Source organism: Rhagoletis zephyria, unplaced genomic scaffold, assembly GCF_001687245.7.
Source record: "Rhagoletis zephyria isolate East Lansing unplaced genomic scaffold, Rhagoletis_zephyria_1.1 Rzeph_scaffold_08043, whole genome shotgun sequence".
Lineage (NCBI taxonomy): Eukaryota > Metazoa > Arthropoda > Insecta > Diptera > Tephritidae > Rhagoletis > Rhagoletis zephyria.
The window spans coordinates 1-22,480 of NW_016165124.1; the positions used below are offsets into that span (position 1 = coordinate 1).

The window sequence follows — 22,480 nt, forward strand, 5'->3', positions numbered from 1 at the left end:
CGGGTATTTAATGTTCGGCTCCGCCCGAACTTAGACTTGCTTACTTGTTGTATATTAAGTTACTATTATTTCCATAATATTTCAAAAACCTGAGAAAGACTGAGGTTTATAAAAAAACAAAAAAAAATTAAAATTCTAGAAGGTAAAAAACGCTTGCATTTCTCTTGCTATCTGTACATTTTACATCTTGCCAAACTTAAAACATGTCATTTTTCAATATACATACCTAAGAATTCAAATTTTTATGTGTACTGCCTTTACCTACCTAACGCAAGATTTGCGACTTAACGAGACAAGAAAGCCGTAAATCACAAAACAGCAATTTTTAAAACTGAAAGAAATTTAACGAAACCTTTCAAACCTAACGAAACAACCCTGTTATGCATAAGCCGTAAAGTTTAAGCATTCAAGTTTTTAAGCAAAATGAAAGTTTTCATAACTTAACGAAACAATAGAAGGCATTCAAAATTATCAAAAGTCATTCTTTTGTAAAATATTACATTCGTAAATCCCAAGGCGCCAATTAATAAATCTAAATAAACTTAACGAAACTTTTGAAACTTAACGAAAAACGAATGTCAACAAAAATTTTATCAAATCGCAATTTCGTGAACTACTAAATGCACAAACCGTAAAGTTTAGACATTGTAATTTGTAAGTGTATGGCAGTAAGCACAAGAAACTTACCGAGACTTTTTAAACCTCACGAAACAACAAAATGCAATCCTAAGTGTAAGAAATCGTTATTTCCTAATTTTTTACATGTATAAATTCCAAAGCACCGGTTTATAAAACCGAGCGAAACCTTTTAAACTTAGCGAAACAACAAAAAACAACCATATTTTTAACAAATCACTATTTCGTAAATTTTACATGTATAAATTCGAAAACAACAATTTATAAAACTGAACGAAACTTAAAGAAACTTTTGTAATTGAACGAAACGCAAAAAAACTAACCTTAAACGAGGTTTTGTTCATTGTATTACACAAGATGTATAAATGTGGTATACATTTTACTAGATCATTTAAAATACCTAACAGGCTTTCGCATTTGTCCTTTTACAATTAGATACTCAGAGCCGTTTTCTCAAGTAACCTCTAACTTTAAAGCTCACTTTATATTTAAAGTAAAATTTATGATTGTGTCTAAAGTAAAGCATTTCATTATCCGTTTTAAATTGGTTTACAACCAAGAAACATACATACGTCCTAAACCGATAATGGAAATGCTTAACTTTAGACATAGCTTTACTTTTAATCCAACCTTTAATTATAAAGTGAGCTTTAAACTTAAAGTTTACTTCAGAAAATGCCTCTTAGTATGTCCACTTGTCATGTCGAGAATATGTAATTACTTCTAAGCGAAAATTCAACAAATTACCGGCTCATAGTAGACTTATCCGTATTAAAGCAACGTGCTTACTCATATGATCACATAAAGCAATTTATATGCTTACACACAGACGAGAATGAGTACGTGTATAAGGATGTGTGCTTAGCAAAAGTGTTCGTAATGTGCTGATAAGATAGACAAAATTGTTGAAGAGTTTTAGTAGAGAAAAAAGCAGGCAAATTGCTAGCCATGCTGTTGACACAGGAAAATGTCTGCATGGACATGGCTTCTTGGGACACGCAAACACATGCACACCTGCACACCTGCACACATACACACATGCAAGTTTGTATAAAATATATGCTGTTAAAGCAAACGACGCCACCTCAAGAAGGCGTCTAGCTTTCTTCAGAAAACAGCAGCCATTACCTAAACCAAATAAAAAAGCAAACGAAAACCAAACGAACAAACAGTTAGCCATTTTGTTGCCGCATTTCGTTGTTTGCACACAAAGTGTTGACAACTACTCAGGACAAAAAAAATGGGCAAAAAAAGTTTAGCAAAAAGAAAAAATTCAGCATCTTAGCTTGTTATCGCAACAAGCAAGCGCAAACGTGCACCGGTGACTAAGTGTAGAAGACGACCGGCGACTGGCGGCCTGCGACCAGTTTGTCGAACAGGCCCGGATGCCTCTTAAAGGCTGCGAAGACTGGACAGTGCACTGCAGTGAGGAATTAGAGCGCACGCGCGGGCGTTGGTGGTTTATGTCTATGTGTGTGTGTGTGTGTCATTGTAAAGATTGCACAAATTGCACGAACTAAGTACACAGAAATTACAAGCATTGCAAGTGCTATTTCAACTTGAACTTAGAAGAGAAAAGGGGGAAAAAAAATTTGGAAAAAAGAAGTTCAAGTTCTGCGATTTCATTTTTCTTCCCCCTTTTTTTGTGTTCTATTTTTGTGCTATGTATTTGCCAAATCTTTTCCACAACTTGCTTTGGCTGCCAACATGCCAAAACAACAACGTCAAAAACAGCAGCAACAGTAATGGCATCTGCAGCCTGTGTTAACAACTAACGAGAAGAAGTAGTTGGAAAAGCTCAACCACTCGCTTGACTTTTTAAGCAGCGCCTACAAGCGCGCAAACGCGTTGCAACCACGCGTCTTAGCGCCACAGCTCCCCTGCTTTATCTACGCTCGCTCTAATCCGCCTTCTCATTGTCGAAGTGGTTTTTGTGCTTGCTTTTTCCTTTACACTTTCCACTTTCATTTATTTTTTATTTTTTAAATAGAATTTGCCGAATTTCCGTTCATCCGTTCTTCTGCTCGTTGGGGGGTGTTGAGACTCAGCGCTTGCTATTGCTTCACATATTCTTTTTTCCAATTTCTCATGCAATTTCTTTTCATCTTTCTTATTTTTTTCTTTTCTTCCTCCATTTTAGTTGCCATAACATGGACAAATGCACCAGAGAATCAATACCCCATACTCGGCGAGGACTACATTGTCAAGTGTGAAGTGAAGGCCGATCCCAATCCGACCATCGACTGGCTTCGCAACGGTGATCCGGTAAGTAGCGCATAAGGATGTTATTAAAACTTCATGATTTACTTAGAAAATTTCAACGACGACAACAACAACTACATATTTCTACTATGACATGTAAGAACAACCAGGACTTACGGCTGCAACAATATACATACTACATACAAACGCATGCAAGTGCAGCGTAGGCAAGCTATAGTGATTGGGAGTAAAGTGCTGGCTTGAAAGCTTGCATTCTGCCAGCGAAATCCCACTTCGAGGGCAAAAGGAAACAAAATTTGAAATACATAACTACAAAAAATCTTAAGCACACTAGTTGTTTTCGGCACTCACGGCAATACACACGCATATTTATATACGAGTACATACCCTCACCTTACCCCATAGGAAAATTTAAACACCGAACCGGCGTTGTTCTTATCAATGCGCCTTTCAAAGTAGGCAGCTAGTAATGGCCATAAAAGTATTATTGGTCCCCTCTTGTATCCCTTTTGCGACAGCTTTTTTTGGTGGTCTCTTTCCACCAATTGTGCACAAGTTCGAAATTCGAACTATTACAAAAACACGTGCAAAACACAACCCTCAGACTAGCTACCTGCAACAGAGTGCCAGGTCACTTGCCCAACTTAGTGAATACCCATATATGTAGTTTTGGCTGGAACTGCTCGGAGAAATTTCTTTCAAGAAAATCTTTAATAGCAAAGATTGTTTGATGTGAGTCCAAAAGTAGACATGGTACTGAAGGTACTTGGACTTGAGCCCAAGAATTACCCAATGGCAACCAGAGTAAAATAAGTTCAGCATGCTTACCAACATACTTTAGCCGAGAGTTTCATTACTGAACAAGTTTGGAAGCAGCTAGACGGTTGTACAACGTCTCTGTGGAGGTCATTTCGGACACGTTAGCTCAGAGCACTCTACATATCTTATATAACAAGTGTTTCATACTGCTCACCTTGGAATATGGAATCCAGAGAGTGAAGACTATTCCCGTTAGTATCCCTCATGCGGATCCTGTGTAAAGCCATAACTAACGATTCGTCAATTGGTTATCTCGTTGCGCATATTAGGTTTTAGCAACTCTTATTTCTTGCCTCAAAGAACCCAACAAAGATAATGGTGGCGTACTTCAAGTATCCGATAGACTCGTCTTGCAATTTTTCGCTCCTTCTACATTGTATGGTGTGAGCACATATTTCCTTTAAGCCTACAAATGGGATTAGAATCCTCTAAGCGAATCTAAAACTATGATAAAGCCTTTTTAAGCTCTTTACGAAGATAAGTTCTTCGGCGACACCATGATCAGTCGAGGACTTATAAAATATGGGCAATACCATAGTTTATACTTTGGACCAACGCGAAGAACCTGAATTTGTTAAGACTAATCAGTTGCTCGAAGTCTTTTGGGCAGAATATTTTAGATCTGTAAAATAACCCTTTTCTTTCTTCCCTTCATTTGTTGCTTTAGTCCGAGACGTCTCTCACCTGCGTAAAGTTACGCCAGTTGTTCATCCTGAGTACAGATAGATCTTTCTCCACTTGGTCCTTCTATTGTGAACGTAAGCGCCCGTGCCTTTATTTCCCACCCATGGGTTGGGTTCCGAGTCGAAGAAGCTTTTCACCAAAGCATATGCATCGAACGTGTCTAAACCGGCGCAATCGTAGGCTTTTACTGTTGTAATATATTATATGTATTGTGATCTTAATAGGCCCTCTATGAAGCTATATGTATATGTGTAGACGTACACTTCAATGATAATGATTGACGATGAAAACCAGGTACAAATATGTTTGCCCCGGTATCCCTATCCTCGAGTTTACTTACGAATCTTCGGACTCTTCACTGAGCATTTAAAACTCTAGAAAGATCCCTAAAATATCCACCCTTCACAGATCAAGGGCGATATTTGTGACAGATGTCGAAAAGTTTTCCAAATTTCTTGAAGTCGTACGCTTCCTGCATCATAAATTTCGTTCACTTGTTTAGCTTTTCCCTGCAGGGTATGTACTAGTTCTCACCATGTATGCTTTAGTAGTGACTTAAGCTCACAATATATATCCCTAAAAGTTAGAAAAACTTAACGAAACTTAAATTTTCTTGTTCTTAATAATAATGTTGAGACTTTGCAACTTTTTTATCTAGCACTTGTCGAACAACAGTGCGCTCTCACACACATGCATACGTATGCACAAAGGATATCCTCGCATATGGACATATGTATGTACGAATGTATGCATACATCCAATCGTCGTTTGCATAAATTGAAATTTAGCTTGTCACGCAGCACTTTTATCGAACTTTTACAAAACTTAACGAAATTGTTAAGTGATTTTCGTGCAACATTCTTTGAGTTTACAATGTGCACATGTATGCGTATGTGGGTAAGTAGTTTCAGTCCCTGAGGTTATTTGGGAAAAAAAATGTGAATATAGCAATGAAATTTACTTTCATAATCAGTATTTACTATACAGTTATGGATACTTGGGGGTTGTTAAGCTCGTAAGTGAAGTTTATGCGAAGTTAAAGTGTGCTTAGATGTAAGAGATATTTTATTAAGTATTTTTAATGGTATTTAAAGTTTGAGCTTTGGAGGTTGTTTTGACATTTGAATCATTGTGCACAAAACTATCAAAGTTTAACCCTTTCAATACCATTAACATAAGAATAAAGGAAATAACATTTTAAGTGTGAAATGTGGTTTAAGCGTTGTGGATTAAGCTATATGTTTTCTATACCGAAATTTTGTTTATAACCCTTTTATCGCAATATAGGGATTTTAGAGCAAATATTAAAACCTAATACGGTAATTGTGATAGCATAATTCTTAAAAATAAATCGGTGATGGGCATCGCCTTACCCGCGGGTAAAGCTCTTTTAAGCTTTTTATATATTTTGTATAGGCGCGCGCAGAGTAAAAGCTCTCTCTGCCCATCGCTGGTATAAATAGTCGAGCCAAATTATTGCAGATAGCTTTAAATATATCCGTCCGCGTCTTTTAAAAATAGGTACGATCAGAGAGAGCTTTAACTCTGTGCGCTTGCTCTAAATAGCTGCTGCGTAGGGATATGTTTTTGTCATAGCACGAGAAAAAACCTCGCTGCTGTTCTCTATACTTGAAATAACCAAACCGAGAAGTATGCTTGAAACCTTACCATTGGAGAAAAGAATTGAGAAGCACTGTGTACTCATGAAAAAGCTCCGCAGTTCACCAGTTTCCCTCTATGCAAGCTTACCAGATGGAAGCAGAAATAGAGCCCTTAGCCTTGAAAAAGCATCTCAGCATTGTCTTATTAGGGCCTTGAGGTTCTGATAAGAGTCTCCTATCAAACATAGCCTTGTTAGGTTCGGGGCAATGCACTGGTTAGTTAAAAAATCGCCGAAAACTTCCACCGAGTCCTCGGTCGGTCGGCCGGTGTTATTTAAAGGTAACCCACCCGTCAGCCATGCAAATGCGCGAAATTAACTCGTGATCTATCATTCAAACGAACGAACGCAGTTGCAAATCAAAGGCACATCGGCTTGAAATTTCCCTGAAATGTTGCAAATCATTTATACCATTAAATCTTGCCAGGCGGTCCTAATATGCAGAAATAGTTTTGCGCTCGCATGCTGAAAAACTGTGCATGCTTTTTCTCATTAAGGCGCTGCCTTCTCCTTCCAACTCAAAACTATACGACACCTTCTAAGCAATCCGTGAAAAATATCAGTAATACAGGAGGTACCAACCATAGTAGTGTCTTATATAGAGCCTGATATACGGAGTCCCGCGAAATTCAGTTTTAGTCGTATTTTCGAAGGAGATTTTTCGACCATTAGCCATTATCCAATGGATGAGCTAAAGTGAAAGCTTCCCACATAAGATTCTCTTCGAAGCGAAATCTTAGATCTGTAGTTTCATCTTCCCGCCGCTTTTTCTTTACATCTTTTACACAAATGATTATATTAAATACTTGTACCAGCACTTATGGCATAAATACTTATATATTAATCAGATGGTATTTTGCTTTAACGGAGGCTTTATCTAAGAATTATTATATTTTCAATAAATTTTTCTTCGTGTTGAATCTTCGGCTATCAACAACTTTTTGCACGCGTATCTGTAACTAATTTCCTTCTCCATTGCAGATCCGCACCGGTGACAAATACGTCGTCCAGACGCATGGTCTGCTCATACGTAACGTACAGGAATCAGACGATGGCATCTACACTTGCCGTGCAGCTGTTATCGAAACCGGCGAACTGCTCGAACGCACCATTCGCGTGGAAGTATACATCCGGCCGGTTATTACGCATTTGCCAGCCACACTAGAAGCAGTCGAAGGTAAACCGTTTGCCGCAAACTGCACAGCAACTGGCAAACCGGTGCCGGAAATTTCCTGGATTAAAGATGCCGCGCAACAGAATGTCGCTACCGCCGATCGCTTCCAAGTGAACCCACAAACTGGCCTACTTACTATCAACTCAGTTACGCAAGATGACTATGGCACCTACACTTGCATTGCCAAGAATGACGCAGGCGTAGTGGATCAAAAAACTAAATTGAACGTACTCGTGCGCCCACAAATCTACGAATTCTACAACGTGACTGGCGTGAGTCAGAAGGAGATTGCCATTACATGCCGTTCGAAGGGACGTCCAGCACCGGCTATCACCTTCAGACGTTGGGGCACCGAAGAAGAATACGCGCCAGGCTTACAAGCTGATGACGATCGCATCTCGTTGGAGCAACATTTCGATGAGGAACGTGGCGAGAGCTCAGGCACACTGCGCATTACAAGGGCCACACGCAATGACGATGGACTTTATCAGTGTATTGCGCGCAATAAGGGTGATACCGCCTACAAGACTGGACACATAACTGTCGAATTCCCACCAGACTTCACACATATGAAGGATTTGCCACCAGTGTTTAGCTGGGAAGAGCGCAAGGCGAATCTAAGCTGCCTGGCTTTGGGTATACCAAATGCGACCATCGAATGGCGTTGGAATGGCCGCCCACTCAAGGACGCTTACGATAAGAATCTAGTAATTGTCGGCACTGGACCACGCAGTGATCTTATTGTTCATCCGGTAGCGCGTCAATACTACTCCGTCTACAAATGTATCGCCACAAATGTGCACGGCTCGGCCGAACATGATATGCAATTGAAAGAGGCACGTGTACCTGATCTTGTCGCCGCCGCGATACCACGCCAACTCACCGCCACAACAATCACCTTTGACATACGAGGACCTCCAACGGAGCTGGGATTACCAATTACCGCCTACAGCGTGCAATACAAGGAAGCCATCAATCCAGATTGGTCAACAGCACAAAATCGTACCTGGTCGCCAGACTCACCATACATTGTTGAGGGACTAAAACCACAGACGTCCTACCAATTCCGGTTTGCGGCACGCAATCAAGTCGGCTTGGGTATGTGGGGCGTAAATCAACAACAATCGACACCCAGACGTTCGGCGCCGGAGGAACCCAAACCACTGCATTCGCCTGTGCAAAACGATAAAGAAGAACCTGTGGTTGTGTCGCCATACTCCGATCACTTCGAGCTGAGATGGAGCGTGCCAGCCGATAATGGCGAACCGATCGACTTCTATCAAATCAAATACTGTCCTGTAAGTAACCAGCTATTTGCGCACTCTTACTGTTTCTAACCGCTATATGTGTGTCTTTTTTTACTCTCCTGTTGCAGGGCGTAAAAATGGCTGGCACTTGGCATGAGCTGGAAAACCAATGCGTCTCGCAGGATGTCGTCGAGACTACATCGTACGAAATGTCACGTCTAAGTGGCAACACCTACTACCGCATCGAGTTGCGTGCGCACAATGTGATCGGCTTCTCATCGCCGGCATCGATTATTATGAAGACGACACGAGGTGAGTCCGATTCTGCTAATAATAATCTCGGGACATTATTGTATTCGGCCGGTTATAATTCGGCCGCTGATTCGCCACATAAACACTACATTAAATTCATGACCACAACGAGAACCGCTGGAACGAGAACCGCAACAACTGCCATCACAACAGCAACAACGACAACTGTCATTGCTCTCGCAACAGCAACATGCATAACATTATTTAGCGTTGTAGCAACGATGTTAGCTTAATGGCGTGAAACAAATGCAAAAATATTAAGTAAAATCAAAAGAGAACACTTTAGAGTTTCGACGAAAACGAAATCGAATTTAAAATTTAAAATTTGCGGTATTAAATTTGTTTTGTACTAAACGAAGCAGAATTAGTGTATAATATAGTTAAAGCGAAGGAATTTTCGGACGAACACTTAAAAATTAATTAATATTTTTTTCCCAATAACAGAACAGATTAGAAATTATCAAAGAAGCTTTTGATTCGAATATTAACATTTTAAAGGGAATTTAAAGAAAAAATTTAATTTATGCACTAGAGTTCGGTAGTATTTTTTTTCATTACAAAAAAATTGCTAAAAAGTGTTGTTTTTTCTTGAATATTTAACTAAATTTGAACTGGTTGGAAATACTTAAAAAAATTAAAATATTTGGCGTTTTCAAGCGGTTTTGAAGACAAAACAATTTCTTCATTAAGTTTCGATAACGATAATTGAAAATTTTTATACAATTAAAAAAAAAAACTTATAAAAATATAACGTTTTTCTTTGTTTTTAGATACACATATTTCTAAATTATTAAGAAAATTTAAAAAAATTTAGAATGTTATTAAATTCAAAAATTTTGTATACCTTTTTTTATTTTGAATGCTTAACGAAATTTTTACAATAAAAACCCTTTCCTATACTGTCATTCGAGCAAAAGCTTCATCTATGCTTAGAATTTTTTCAGTGTATTTTGTATTGGCAATTTTTTTGTATATAACAATGCATGATTTAGTTTCGAAATGTTCAATTAGCCGTTTCTAACCTTAGTTAAGGTATTTGTGTTATAAACCTATGTACATACTTGTATACCTACATAAATTCATACTTATTTATGTACCTCTAGAACCACTTCAACTAAAACACTTCCGAAGTAGTGGTCAATATTTATATACATGTATGTAGGGATGATACCTGAACTTTAAATACCGCGCACATCAAAAAACAATTTTAGTATTCGTGAAGGACTCCAAAATTAATCACATTTATCGCTATCCAGCCTTCAGGCAGTTAGAGCGCTCAAAGTTTATGCTCAGGTCGAGAGAACTTAAACTCAGTAAATAGCATGAAGAGACGACCGTTATTATAAATGAGTACATGTCCATGCTGAGGTTGAGCCAGTTTATAACTGCTTTGAGAGAAAAACTCTGAAGTACTTACCTATTAGTTTGATCTGCCAAGTAAAATTACTGACCGCGCAATGCAAAACCGTCTAATCGAATTATAGTCAGGACATAGTTCACATTGTTAGATGAGTTTAGATTATACATACCAGGTGTTTTAAACTAGATCCAGAACGGCGACGCACTTAGGTCTGATAATATTTAGCGTTACCGATTTGTCCCGTCATCATGGTTCTACATCCACCTAGAAAAAGAAGCAATTAGCTTGTCTTATAGCCGCAGTAGGTCGCAGATCTTCACGCTAAAAAAAGAATGCAAAGTGAGTCTAAACTCGGGGACCATACCATATCCAGTGAGGGAAGTGCTTAGGTGAGGACATATCGCTGCTGAGACCACAGCTTTTGATGGTGCATTAGGTATTTTAAATTGCCTTTCCAGTAAACAAGAAAGGCCTGTCCGACAAGGGTATTACATACATTCTAACGAAACCCATGAAACCTTTATCCTAACGTCAGATACCCTTACAGTAAAAGAAATGTCGATTCTGTTTATAAGTAGCAGAAAAATTTTTGTTCTGGTGGGGGCTATCCGGCACCGACTTTAAGGTGATTGTAAGACTTGGAGCTATTGAACCAGAAATACTTAGTACCCTCAAAGAGTCAGAATAGAGGGATGCAAGAAAATCTGCGCTCGAATCGTCACATATGACATCGTATTGCTCGGCACGTAAAAACACGACGTATCACGAAATTTTCTTTGTTATGGATTTCGATCCTCGCACGAATGTAACAATTCGAGCCCTGTACACATTAGTCAATCAAAAGAACTATATTATAAAGGTGACATGTATGGCATTTACTATATGAAACAAGTCTTGATTAACCTGTCNTTCGAGCCCTGTACACATTAGTCAATCAAAAGAACTATATTATAAAGGTGGCATGTATGGCATTTACTATATGAAACAAGTCTTGATTTTAACCTGTGCTTTGAAATCTAGTATAATCCACATCCAAAGAGAATTTAAGAAAAACCAAGTTGCCGTTAAGAAGTGTTTCTCTCTCAAAGTCGCCGGGTCCAAGCTGAAAACATCAGTTCTGTGTCCTTTGTAGTTAACGCAAAATTGTAAGAGCTCAAGAGATTGTAAGAATTTATCAGCGCCTTCTAAAAGACCATCCCCAGTTGTCATTTACATGATAGCAAGAAGATACTTTGTAATGTTCTTTACGAATGAACAGAAATTTTGTTTACATAAGCAACGAAGGATCAAAATGTTTCGACGAACTTAAGTTGCTTTAAGAACACAGGTCAGTTGAGCCACAATAAAAGCAATAAAAATGTGAATCCATGCTTCAGCTAACGCATATTAATTCCTGGTTCTCCCGGATATAGTAAAAAGCCTCGACAGTAATATATTTCTCTACACAAATTCAGTTTCAACACCTCTATTGTTCTTTCTTTAACTGCTGCAGAATTTTATTATTATACCACTGAATTTCAAAACTAAATCATGCAATAAAGATACACCGAGAAAAAAAGGTTCTGCTAAAAAGGAAATTAAACGCGTTTTGTAACAAAAATTTGCTTTCCTTCAACAAAGTTCTCGCCAAAGCAAACAATCAAACACGAAACATTCAAAACATTTCGTACTCTATAACATTTTTTAACAAAATTACACATCTTCAAAAGCTAAAAACAAAATTTCTATACTTCTACATAAAAATTACTACTTAATTGCTATAAGTACATACATACTTGTATCATCACTGCGTTTTTATTTATGTTCAAATTCGTATTTGTTTATACAAGCGCATAAAAACAACAAAAAATCAAAAACTATACATTACTTTCACCATAACCTTCAAACAGATTTATAAACATTTCGTGTTGTATTGTGTTGGTTTCTTTTTTATTTATTTCTTTTTTTTTTTTTGTTTTTGTTGACAAAGCCCGCTTCATTGTCAAAATAATACTAGATTTTTTTTATATCTTTTCTTGCTTGCTGTCTGCTCATGTCAATGTTACACTTTTCGATGTGTGTATGTCTCAAAACTAGTTGTGTACGTTTTTTCGCTCATTATCTACTACTATCGTTTTTAACAATTTTGATTCAAAAAATATTTTTTTGCAAGAATATTATTTTTTCAAATAGTTTTGCATAAAACAATTTTAAAACATTTTTTTTAAATACTTTTTGCTTACGAAACTTTTAAAAACTTTCAAAACCCATTTTTACAAATTTTTTTCAAACCTGTCTTCAAAAAAAGCTTTAAAAAATTTCTTTAGCAAAAGCTTTTTTTTTAACTTTGCTAAATTTTTTTACACTGCTAAAGCCGTTTTTCAAATTCAGTTTTTCAGAATAAACAATTTTCAATTTTTCCCTCATTATTTCTTTATAACAATTTTTTTATTTTTATCTATCACTCGCTTGGCATTGTTCTCTCCAATACTTTGGCGTGTCAATATTAAACAATCTCAAATTGAATTCCATTGAAATTTTAAATAAAAACTTATTAAAAAAAAGTTATTTGCTCTGAAAGATAAATATTTTAATTTTAAGTTAGCTTTTAATGCAGTATAATAAAAACACATAAATACATACATAATATTTAATAATTTTACTTAATATGCAATAATTAATTTAAACGTTGCAATAAAATTTTAAGCTGCAAAGCATAGTGATTCAGTTGCGCTCAAAGTAGTGATGTTGAATTTTGTAGTGAAGATTAAAATGCGAATTAGTGAAATAGCAAAACACCGTGGCACTAAAACTGTTAGACTTTTGCAAGTGAGACACCGCATTACACTGAAAAAATATAATAAGTAAAATTCATTCTTTATATATAGAAGCAACAATCAATTTTTTCACAGTGCAACTTTAAAAACTTAAAAATAAAATTAAAATTACATTTTCAACTAAAATCTCCAAAAATTTCAATTATTATTATTATTATTTCAATTATTCTCACACAACTGCAGTTGCGCAATAAAGCATAATTTTTGTTGTATTTCTATATTTTTGTGTGTGCATATTTTTCTGTAAAAAAAAAAATTTAAAAAACTTCAAATAGTTGTATGAATGCAAAGCAAAAAACGCATTTAGCTTAAGTTATAACAAGAAATAATACATATATAATTTTATATAAACAAATAATGCAAAATTGTTTAAAATTATTTCCAATCATTTGATATTTATTAGAATTTAGTAGCGCTCTATGTGTCCTTTCTCTATCTCTCTTTCACTCGCTCTCACTATCCAAATTTTTTTCGCGCACTCTTTTAATCATTTTATATACATATTTTAAATACATATATATAAATATTTTTTAGTTAAATTAATAAGTAAACAATTTTTATTTTCATTTTTTTTAAATAAAGCAAATGATAATAATTTAAAAAAAAAATTGAAAATCAAAAAGAAAACAATAGCATTTTTATTTATAATTCAACTAAAAATAAATAAATAAAAAAAAACAAGAAAGCATTCACTCACCGTAATCTTTGTTTCAACATTTGTGCTCGTACTTTATTTGTCTCTTTTACGCTCGCTCGTTGGCTTATTCAAAGACGCGCTCGTTCATGTGTACTCCTTCTTATACATGTATAATATAAGTATTTTTGTATGTTTATTTTCGTATTTTGTTGTGCGATTTGTAATGCAAATTTTTTTAAGTAATTTTGTATGTCTAAATTAATTTCGCTCAGTGTATGTATGTATGCTGGTAACTGTATTTTTTGTAGTAATTTGACTCAATCTTTTTACTTACTCGTAGTCTCTTGTAATGTTTGTTATTGTCTCGTTTATTTAACACTCTTTTACTTACAATCAAAAAAATCCTTGTAGCTGTAAATTTTTTCCAAAATTGTTTTAGTTAATACTATCTTTTCTTAAAAAATCTTTAATGATGTCGGTTTTATTATTTCCAATGTGGCCAACTGATTTATAAAACATAATTTAAGTAGAGGTTATCTCATTATAGTGTTGACTTCTTTAGTACTCTGTTTTTAATTTAAAATTAAGAAGCTCCCTTAAATGCTTAATGGAAGCTTATCAGTTTTCATGTTATTTTTTAATATTACAGATAATATAAAAATTGTGGCTTACGTTTTGATTTTACTCATTAAACTAATGACCCCTAAACATTTTTTTTCTTGTGATTCATACTACTTTTAATGCTAACATAGTATATCTTTCGCAACAGATTTCAGTTAAAAATATGGTAGGTACAATATCTTAGCTCATTTTTCCTAAATAGTATGTAAGTATATAGAGCTACATACATTGATCTACCTTTTTACCAATATATATTCAGGAAGGTAGCACTGCATTCAAATTTTCGAGTACCGTATGAAAATTGGCAACATAGCAATTTAAAGGTTGATAGACTACTAAGCTAACCTTAGCAAATGTGAGTAAATATAAATAGAAGCTTTTAGGGCTATTGATATTTTACTTTTTAAATTGCTTTCTAGTCAAATACTTGACTAATTCTAAGCCAGATTTTGATTTCCTTTTATTCTGAATTGGGAAGATCAGGTGGCATAAAACTGAATTGGAAATCGTTTTTAATAAAAAAAAAATCGCATGAACACTATTTGCACTAAAAAATGTGTCTACTTGTCTCTCCCTCTCTGCAATTTTAGTCCACTGTTCCCGATATCTAAAGTGAAAATTGGCAACGTAGCATTTTTTTATTCTAGTTGTTTAGACGACTAACAATACCTAGTTTTTAATTATATGCTACATCCTAGTCCTCCTCTCTCACTGAGTTAATCACAGGTATAGCCGTAAGTTTTCGCACTCTAACTTACATTTGCATCTACGGGCCGTATAGCTATCACAAATCATTTATGGCTTCAGTAGTCATATAGCTAGTCTCTATCAAATGAAATTTGGCAATGTAGCATTTTAATAGAGTACGTATGTACTTATGCTATTTAACATTATGCGAACCTTCCTTATACTTGGGCGCGCCTTCCAAGCTTAAAAGCCTTGGTTCTACAGTCCTTCAAAATANAGCCGTAAGTTTTCGCACTCTAACTTACATTTGCATCTACGGGCCGTATATCTATCACAAATTATTTATGGCTTCAGTAGTCATATAGCTAGTTTATATCAAATGAAATTTGGCAATGTAGCATTTTAATAGAGTACGTATGTACTTATGCTATTTAACATTATGCGAACCTTCACTTAAACTCACCAAATGAGCACTACATCTATCTTTGTTCTCACGAAAACTACTTGGATCTCTACTGATCTCAGATCATGTATGTAGATCACTGAAGGATTTTCTGCCAAGAGTTCTTGCCCTAAGACAATAGTTATTCGAATGCATTGCAGCCTTAGACATTGTACCTTGAGCTTTCCTAGGCCTATTATATCCGACTGGCTGTTGGTGAAAGTTTAGATATCAAGATTGTACCACTGATACGATAGCCATCAGTTCCGCCTAAAATACTCAACAGTAATCAGGCAAGCACAAACTGGAAGATAGAACTAACCACCACCGTGTAAATTTGAATTGATTCTCTCTTTCTGATCCAACCAGGTATCCTTTCTACCTTAGAACGATAATTTGTGCAAGTAAGGGGCGTTTAGTCAATTAATATAGTATGTCGTGAGGTATACCATAATTCCGTTGCTCTTCTTTTTTTGTAAATCTTNGGCAAGCACAAACTGGAAGATAGAACTAACCACCACCGTGTAAATTTGAAGTGATTCTCTCTTTCTGATCCAACCAGGTATCCATTCTACCTTTTTTGGGAAGGTTAGAACAAGAATTTGTGCAGGTAAGGGGCATTTAGTCAGTTAATATAGTATGTCGTGAGGTATACCATAATTTCGTTGTTCTACTTTTTTTGTAAATCTGCCGAGAGAAAGTTTATTACACTTTGTGGCTGTCGTTGCCATTGCATCTTCTTATTTTCAGTAGCGAAGACAGCCGTTGAACTTTGTCCGCTAACCTAATCCACCACTATGTTAATACATACATACTTTAGTTTGAAGAGATTTTAGCCTTATACAAAGCTCCACANCCACCACTATGTTAATACATACATACTTTAGTTTGAAGAGATTTTAGCCTCATACAAAGCTCCCCTCTCGCCTACTGCGCAAACGTCTTAACTCCAAAATCAAAAATGTGAGAAAAACTGATTACAAGTTTTTACTGAAGTCTTCCGCCTTTAACAAAAATTAACTGAAGCTAAGGAAATACATCAAATATACTCGCAAAGCTGCCAACAGTTCTCATTTTGGTTCCTTACTTTGTCAAAGGGTGCTGTTTTGTATTTGTTGTTGCTAGGCAAAGTATACAAGAGCACAACGGTTTTTTTGGTTGATTTTTTGCAAAGGTATTTTTGCGTATTTCANATACATCAAATATACTCGCAAAGCTGCCAACAGTTCTCATTTTGGTTCCTCACTTTGTCAAAGGGAGCTGTTTTGTATTTGTTGTTGCTAGGCAAAGTATACAAGAGCACAACGTTTTTTTTTGTTGATTTTTTGCAAAGGTATTTTTACGTATTTCGAAAGTGATACGGTGGTAAAATACAAATTTGTGATGATACAAAAAATACACTCAAACATTTTGAAGAAATGATGAAATTATTAAAAAATATTCATGATCTAATAGGCAGCATACACGGTGCGTCTGACTCGCGAGTCGGTTTGGATGTGTTTGTGAAAATAAATATGTGTTAGCTACACCGAAAGGCGAGTAAACACATACACAGATGACTCGCGAGTCAGACGCAATGTCTATGGATCCTATAAAAAATTCGAGAATTTTGAAAGCTCTTCAAGTTTCAAAAAGTTTTGTACATTTTCAAAATTTTTAAATTTTGGAAAACGGTTTGAAACTCTTAACCGAGTCTAGTTAGCTCCTAAAATAGGGGTAAGCTTACAATAATTTCCGTATTATGGAGTACACATCTTTCACTACAATTTTGAATCGCTATATCTCAGAAATGGCATTTCTTAGGAATAAAAATGTTATAACGGTTTTTATAGATAACTGCATGATCTACACTTTCGTCTCACATATTTTTGTGACGAACCTTCCCGTTTTGCATAAAAATGGAAAAAATCAATTTATGTGACCTTTGACCTTGAATAAATTCTTTTGTAGAGGTGGGATCGATGGGAACTTTTGACATTTCATTCATAGTGGTGTTCGTAACAATCGTACCAAATTTCAGTTTTATGCGAGTTATTTTAACCTTGAATGTCTAACTTGGCCGGGTTAACTGGAAAACAGTTGGAATTAAAAATTTTGAAAACAGATTGAAAAAATTTGGATTTCGAATATTTTGTATTTATTTAAAAAGTAAACTTGTATACAAAACTTAAAATATGAGAATTTTTTTATTGGTGCCATAGACCGTACGTCTGACTCGCGAGTCATCTGTGTACGTATTGACTCGCCTTTGGACTATACAAAGTTGAGCCATTCCGAGTCATGCCAGAGTCACGTCGGTTTAACTAAATCATATTTATTCGAAAACAAAACAACCGTATAAACATTTAGGAGTGCCGTTAGCTTCTTCATGATCCAGTGATCGGAACTAAACGAAATTATTACGGAGCCACCCTTGAGTTACCACCTTTCTGATAAGAAAACGGTGCAGGTGGTCCAAAGGTGATCCGGTAACATACAAAAAAAAAATATTTCGACGAATTGATAACCTCCTCATTTTTTTGAAGTCGGTTAATAAGTTGGAAAACTTGTATGACAAAAAGAAAATTAAAAAAAAATCATAAGAAACAGAATATTTTGCAGGAAAACCTATATAGCTTTATAAAAATGTATTACGCTAAAAGTTAAATTAGGACATTTGAGATTTCTGAATTTTCTTTATTTATTTATTTTTTATTTACTTCTTATCTATCCAATCACAGTTTGTTCTTAGGCACTATTTGTTCAACTTATATATGTAGATACATATATACTTATGTATATACATAAATATTTTTTATTAAAAAAAATAGATTTTTTTGTTTAATCAGCTAGTTTCTATAAAACTTATCCTTAGCAAGTGCTCGCAATATATTTAGTGAGTTATTGCATATTTTTTTCCGTTCACTGCAATGATCTTAGTGCGTGTTTCTATGGGTGTATGCGTGTCTATAGTTAAACACCCTTTTTATAATATTTTTTAAAGTGTGTGCAATTTTAGACTGTGTTTCATATTTCTAAAAAAAACATTCAATTGTGTTATTATTTTACTAAATCAAAAAATGTGTTTATGTTTTACTAAAAAAAATATGTGTTTTCATTTTAATTAATAAAAATTTAACAAATATGCAAAATTTAAACAAATAACCCACTCATACACCGAAATTTAACAAAATATCTACTCTTAACTGTCATTGAAATTCAAAAATAAAAACAACAAGCGAAAATCACCAGTGTCATAAAATTTCGAAAAACAAAAAAACAAATACTAATTAGACCTACACCCAGCATCGCCAGCAATCAAAACCGATTGGAAAACTTTGCGCATTGGACTTACAACTCTAAACTCCACTCATCATAAACTCAAAGCACCATCACCATCAGTGACATTAAATATTAAGACAAGTACTCGCATTAAAAACAAAAACTAACCTCAATTATTTCACCGCAACATTGGAAGCATTTGAAATTTTACAAAGCACACAACTATTTACAAGTACATACCTGCCTGACTATGTAAATGTAAAGGGGTGGGCTTACGATTCTCGCTCATTTAGCAAAAATGCGATTACCAACACAAAATGTTATTAACAAACACGAAAACGCATTTACACAATGACTAAAGTGTTGAAAAGTTCGCTCATAATGGGTTCATTTCCGCATCCCGCCGAGCATATTTTGCTTTTCGTACACATCCGTTGCGAGAGAAGCAGCCATGAGAAGGGCCCAGGGTCGCTTTTGTCAGCGAGAGCCAGACAAACAGCGGCACTGTCATTCGAGACCAAGTACCGCTCACACACAAACACTTATTCATATCTAACGGTATAGCTACAAGCATTTAGCCCAATCACCTTTTCACAATGTTACAGTGCAGCATTGTAGTTTACTAACGCATTTGAAGCCTTGAATTAATTTTAAATTTAATTTAAATTGGGATGCTTTTAAAGCAAGAAATTCAATAACTCGACATATATAGCTTTTTGATTCATTAAAAACTGGACATTAATTTGTGGTCATTTAAAAACTGGACATATATATATATATTTTTTTTTTGTTTTTCAATTTAAAATTGGACATAATTTTAATTGATTGAAAAACTTTTGATAATTTGAACACTGGAAATAATATTGTGGTATCTTAAAAACTGGTCACTAGTTTCCAGGTAATTTGAAAACAAGATATAATTTGTTTTGTTTATTCAAAATCTGAACATAATTTTTAGTAGTTCCAAAACCTGGACATAACGTCCTTGGCAGTTTCAATATAATTCTTGGAAATCAATGAACGAGATATCAGCGAAAGATTTTCATCGACCGAAAATTGGAAATGCGATGCTTGGAAATCAAAAATCTTTACAAAAGTGGCCTTAAAAAATGGTTCATTTAAAAAAGGGGCAAAACTTTTGTTTTATATGTTTTCATAATGACCAAAAATTTATGTGCAGTCTTTTTCAGTCAGTTCTTAAATTGCTAAACATGTATGCCCGGTTTCTAGATTATCAAAATGTTATTTAAATTTTAAAAACTGTCGAAAAGTTTTTAAATGAAAAATCAAAAAATGTTGTCCATTTTAAAAATGCCAATATTTTATGTCTAGGTTTTACATTATCAAAAATGTATTTAAAATTTGTATACTGTCTAAAAATATGCAAAAGTTTTACAATAGTAAAATTTTATTTAAATTTTTTAAACTGCCAAAAAATTGTATCCAATTTCTACGTTGCAAAATGAATTATTAAAAAACAAAATTATTTACGTTCAGTTTTTAAATTGCCAAAAAATTGTTCCAGATTCAAAAATGTTTTAAACTTCTCGAACATTCATTTTCAGTTTTTACATTGCCATAAACGTATTTCCGTTTTTTATATTGCCAGAAAAATTATGACCTTTTTTAGATATCCAGAAAAAATATATTTATATTTTAGGATTCCCAAAAATGTATGCCCATCCAAAAAATTACGCCCAGTTTTTTAACTGTCTAAAAATTATGTCGAGTATTTAAATCACCAAAAATGTATGCCCAATTTTTACTTTCAAGCATTCATTTGATAAGAGATAAAGAAAAAAAACCACAACAAAATCCGCAAAAAAACTGTTAATGTATGTTTACTCCTACAATGACTTTGTTTTTACTCTTCTTTGTCTCAACTTTGTGTTTTCTTCGATTTCTTTTTCGATGTGCTTTTTCTCGTATTTCTTTGCTCTCTCCCGCCCACGCGCACACACACACCTTCACCAAAAATAACACGGTGCCGTACCAAAAATTAACCCACAAATAAATCATTTTTAATTACAACCAAAAAATAATAATTAAAACCCAAAAAAAAACGAAAAACCAAAATCGAAAATGCCTTTGCACGTGCTTTTCTAGATAATCCCTATCACGGTGCGGCGGCTAGCATCAGAGGCACAGCGGCAACAGCACAAAAATGGCAACACTGCTTACTCCTAATTGCACTGGCAACGATCGCCACATATGCGTGGCCACTAAAACAACAACAACAGCGACACACAGCGTATACGTCCTCTCTGCAGCTGGTGAAACGTGGCAACATGCCAGCGTCAATAGTGGCGGTGAAATAAATTGGCACGCAAGAGAGGCTGAAGGGAAGGAAGAGTGGAAGTGAAGAAAAGAAAAAGAAGTAGTGAATTAACAATTAAAATTGTGCAACTTGTAAATAATAAACCACAGAACAAATAATTTAAAACAAAGAAAAAAGGTCACAGATGAGCACTTCCAGTCAGACATACAGACATAAGCATACATAACTTCCGTAAGCGTTGCGTAAATATTGTATGCAAATATATTCCGTTTTAAATAATGTACAAATAACACTCTTCGCCAAAAAAAAATAAAAATAGAAAACTTAGCAAATAAAATATCAAATATTTTATATGAATATCAGAAATCCTTTTTTGGCTTTGCCTTTCGCGCAAAAACGAAATAATGTTCCAATAATGTGTGCTTCTACTGTTACCTTTTAGCGAATTTTTGCGTTAATCCAATTAATTATAAAAATATATATACTATATACAATTTTTTAAAAGCAATTTGTGCTCCATATGTATATTAGTCAATTTTTCTCCGCAAAGCATAAAATTTATGTAATTCAAGCCTGTTAACTGTATTGTTCTAGGTACTTAAATAACGAATTGTTATCAATTAAGTTGAATCTTTGTATGCCTTAAGCAAGAAACCCAGCGCATTTATTTACTTAAAAAAAAGCAAAATAAATTTCTAAAATAAAATAACGAATTCATATTTCAATGGAAATAATAGATTTGTATTTGTAAAATAAAATAAAATGAATTTGTACAGTGGAGAGCTCTGTTTTTTTTTTAATGCTGATTTTTAATTCGCATTTTTTTTTTTATTTTACTTTGCAATATGTACTATGCTCATATTTTTATCAACATTTCTTCCTTTCCCATACCATATTTTTTGTATTTGTTGCTTCTTTTTTGCCAGCGCTTATTTTTGCTCTATTTCCATACAAATTAAAATGAATTTGCATAGAACTTCATGAAAGTTCGGTAGATATATATTTGACGAGACAGGCGTCGCAAAAGAATGTATAATAAAAGGTTTGATAACCTGGCAGTTGTCTCACTCACACGCAGGGTTGCCAACTTGGCTTAATTTTTGGCCCCATTTTACTTCAATTTGCACTTAATTTCTCAATTGGCACTTTTGGAAAATAGTAATATTTCAATACATTTTTGTGAAATCGTTTGCGTGTACTTCTTTTTCTCAACTAAAATTTTATAATTTCTTTAGTTTATACAACTGGTTTATTTTCCTTTAGCATTGGACTTTTGTTTTAGGAATGTGTTTCTAATTGTAATGCTATATGGGAAGAATTAAAAAGGATGGCACCTTTTTTCGCACTTTTATTTTTCTATTTGGCAAGTATTGGCACTTTTTTATCCTCAATATGGCACTTCATAGCTAAATATAGTTGGCAGTCCAACTCAAACCGTATTGCTTCTTTCAAAATTTTTCACAAATACATTAGCATTCACTACTAATTGCCCACTTTGCGTACTATTCTACTACCATTTTCGCGCCAAGGGATTTCATTCTTTCCACCTTCTACCTCCTTTGTAAATTTAAGCTTTTGTAAGGGAGTTTCAAAACCCGGCTGCCAATAATTATCTAACGTTTT

At 34.6% G+C, this 22,480-nt stretch overlaps 1 protein-coding gene across 1 annotated transcript; it reads left to right on the forward strand.

The window, feature by feature from the left end:
* Positions 1-2,776: 2,776 nt before the first annotated feature.
* Fas2 (neural cell adhesion molecule fasciclin 2) lies at positions 2,777-21,180 on the forward strand (the record flags this gene model as incomplete). Its single annotated transcript, XM_017630715.1, has 4 exons — positions 2,777-2,901; positions 7,004-8,494; positions 8,572-8,755; positions 20,686-21,180. Coding segments are annotated over 4 exons (2,012 nt in total), but the record flags the coding sequence as incomplete, so codon positions are not given.
* Between the last annotated feature and the right edge of the window lie 1,300 nt (positions 21,181-22,480).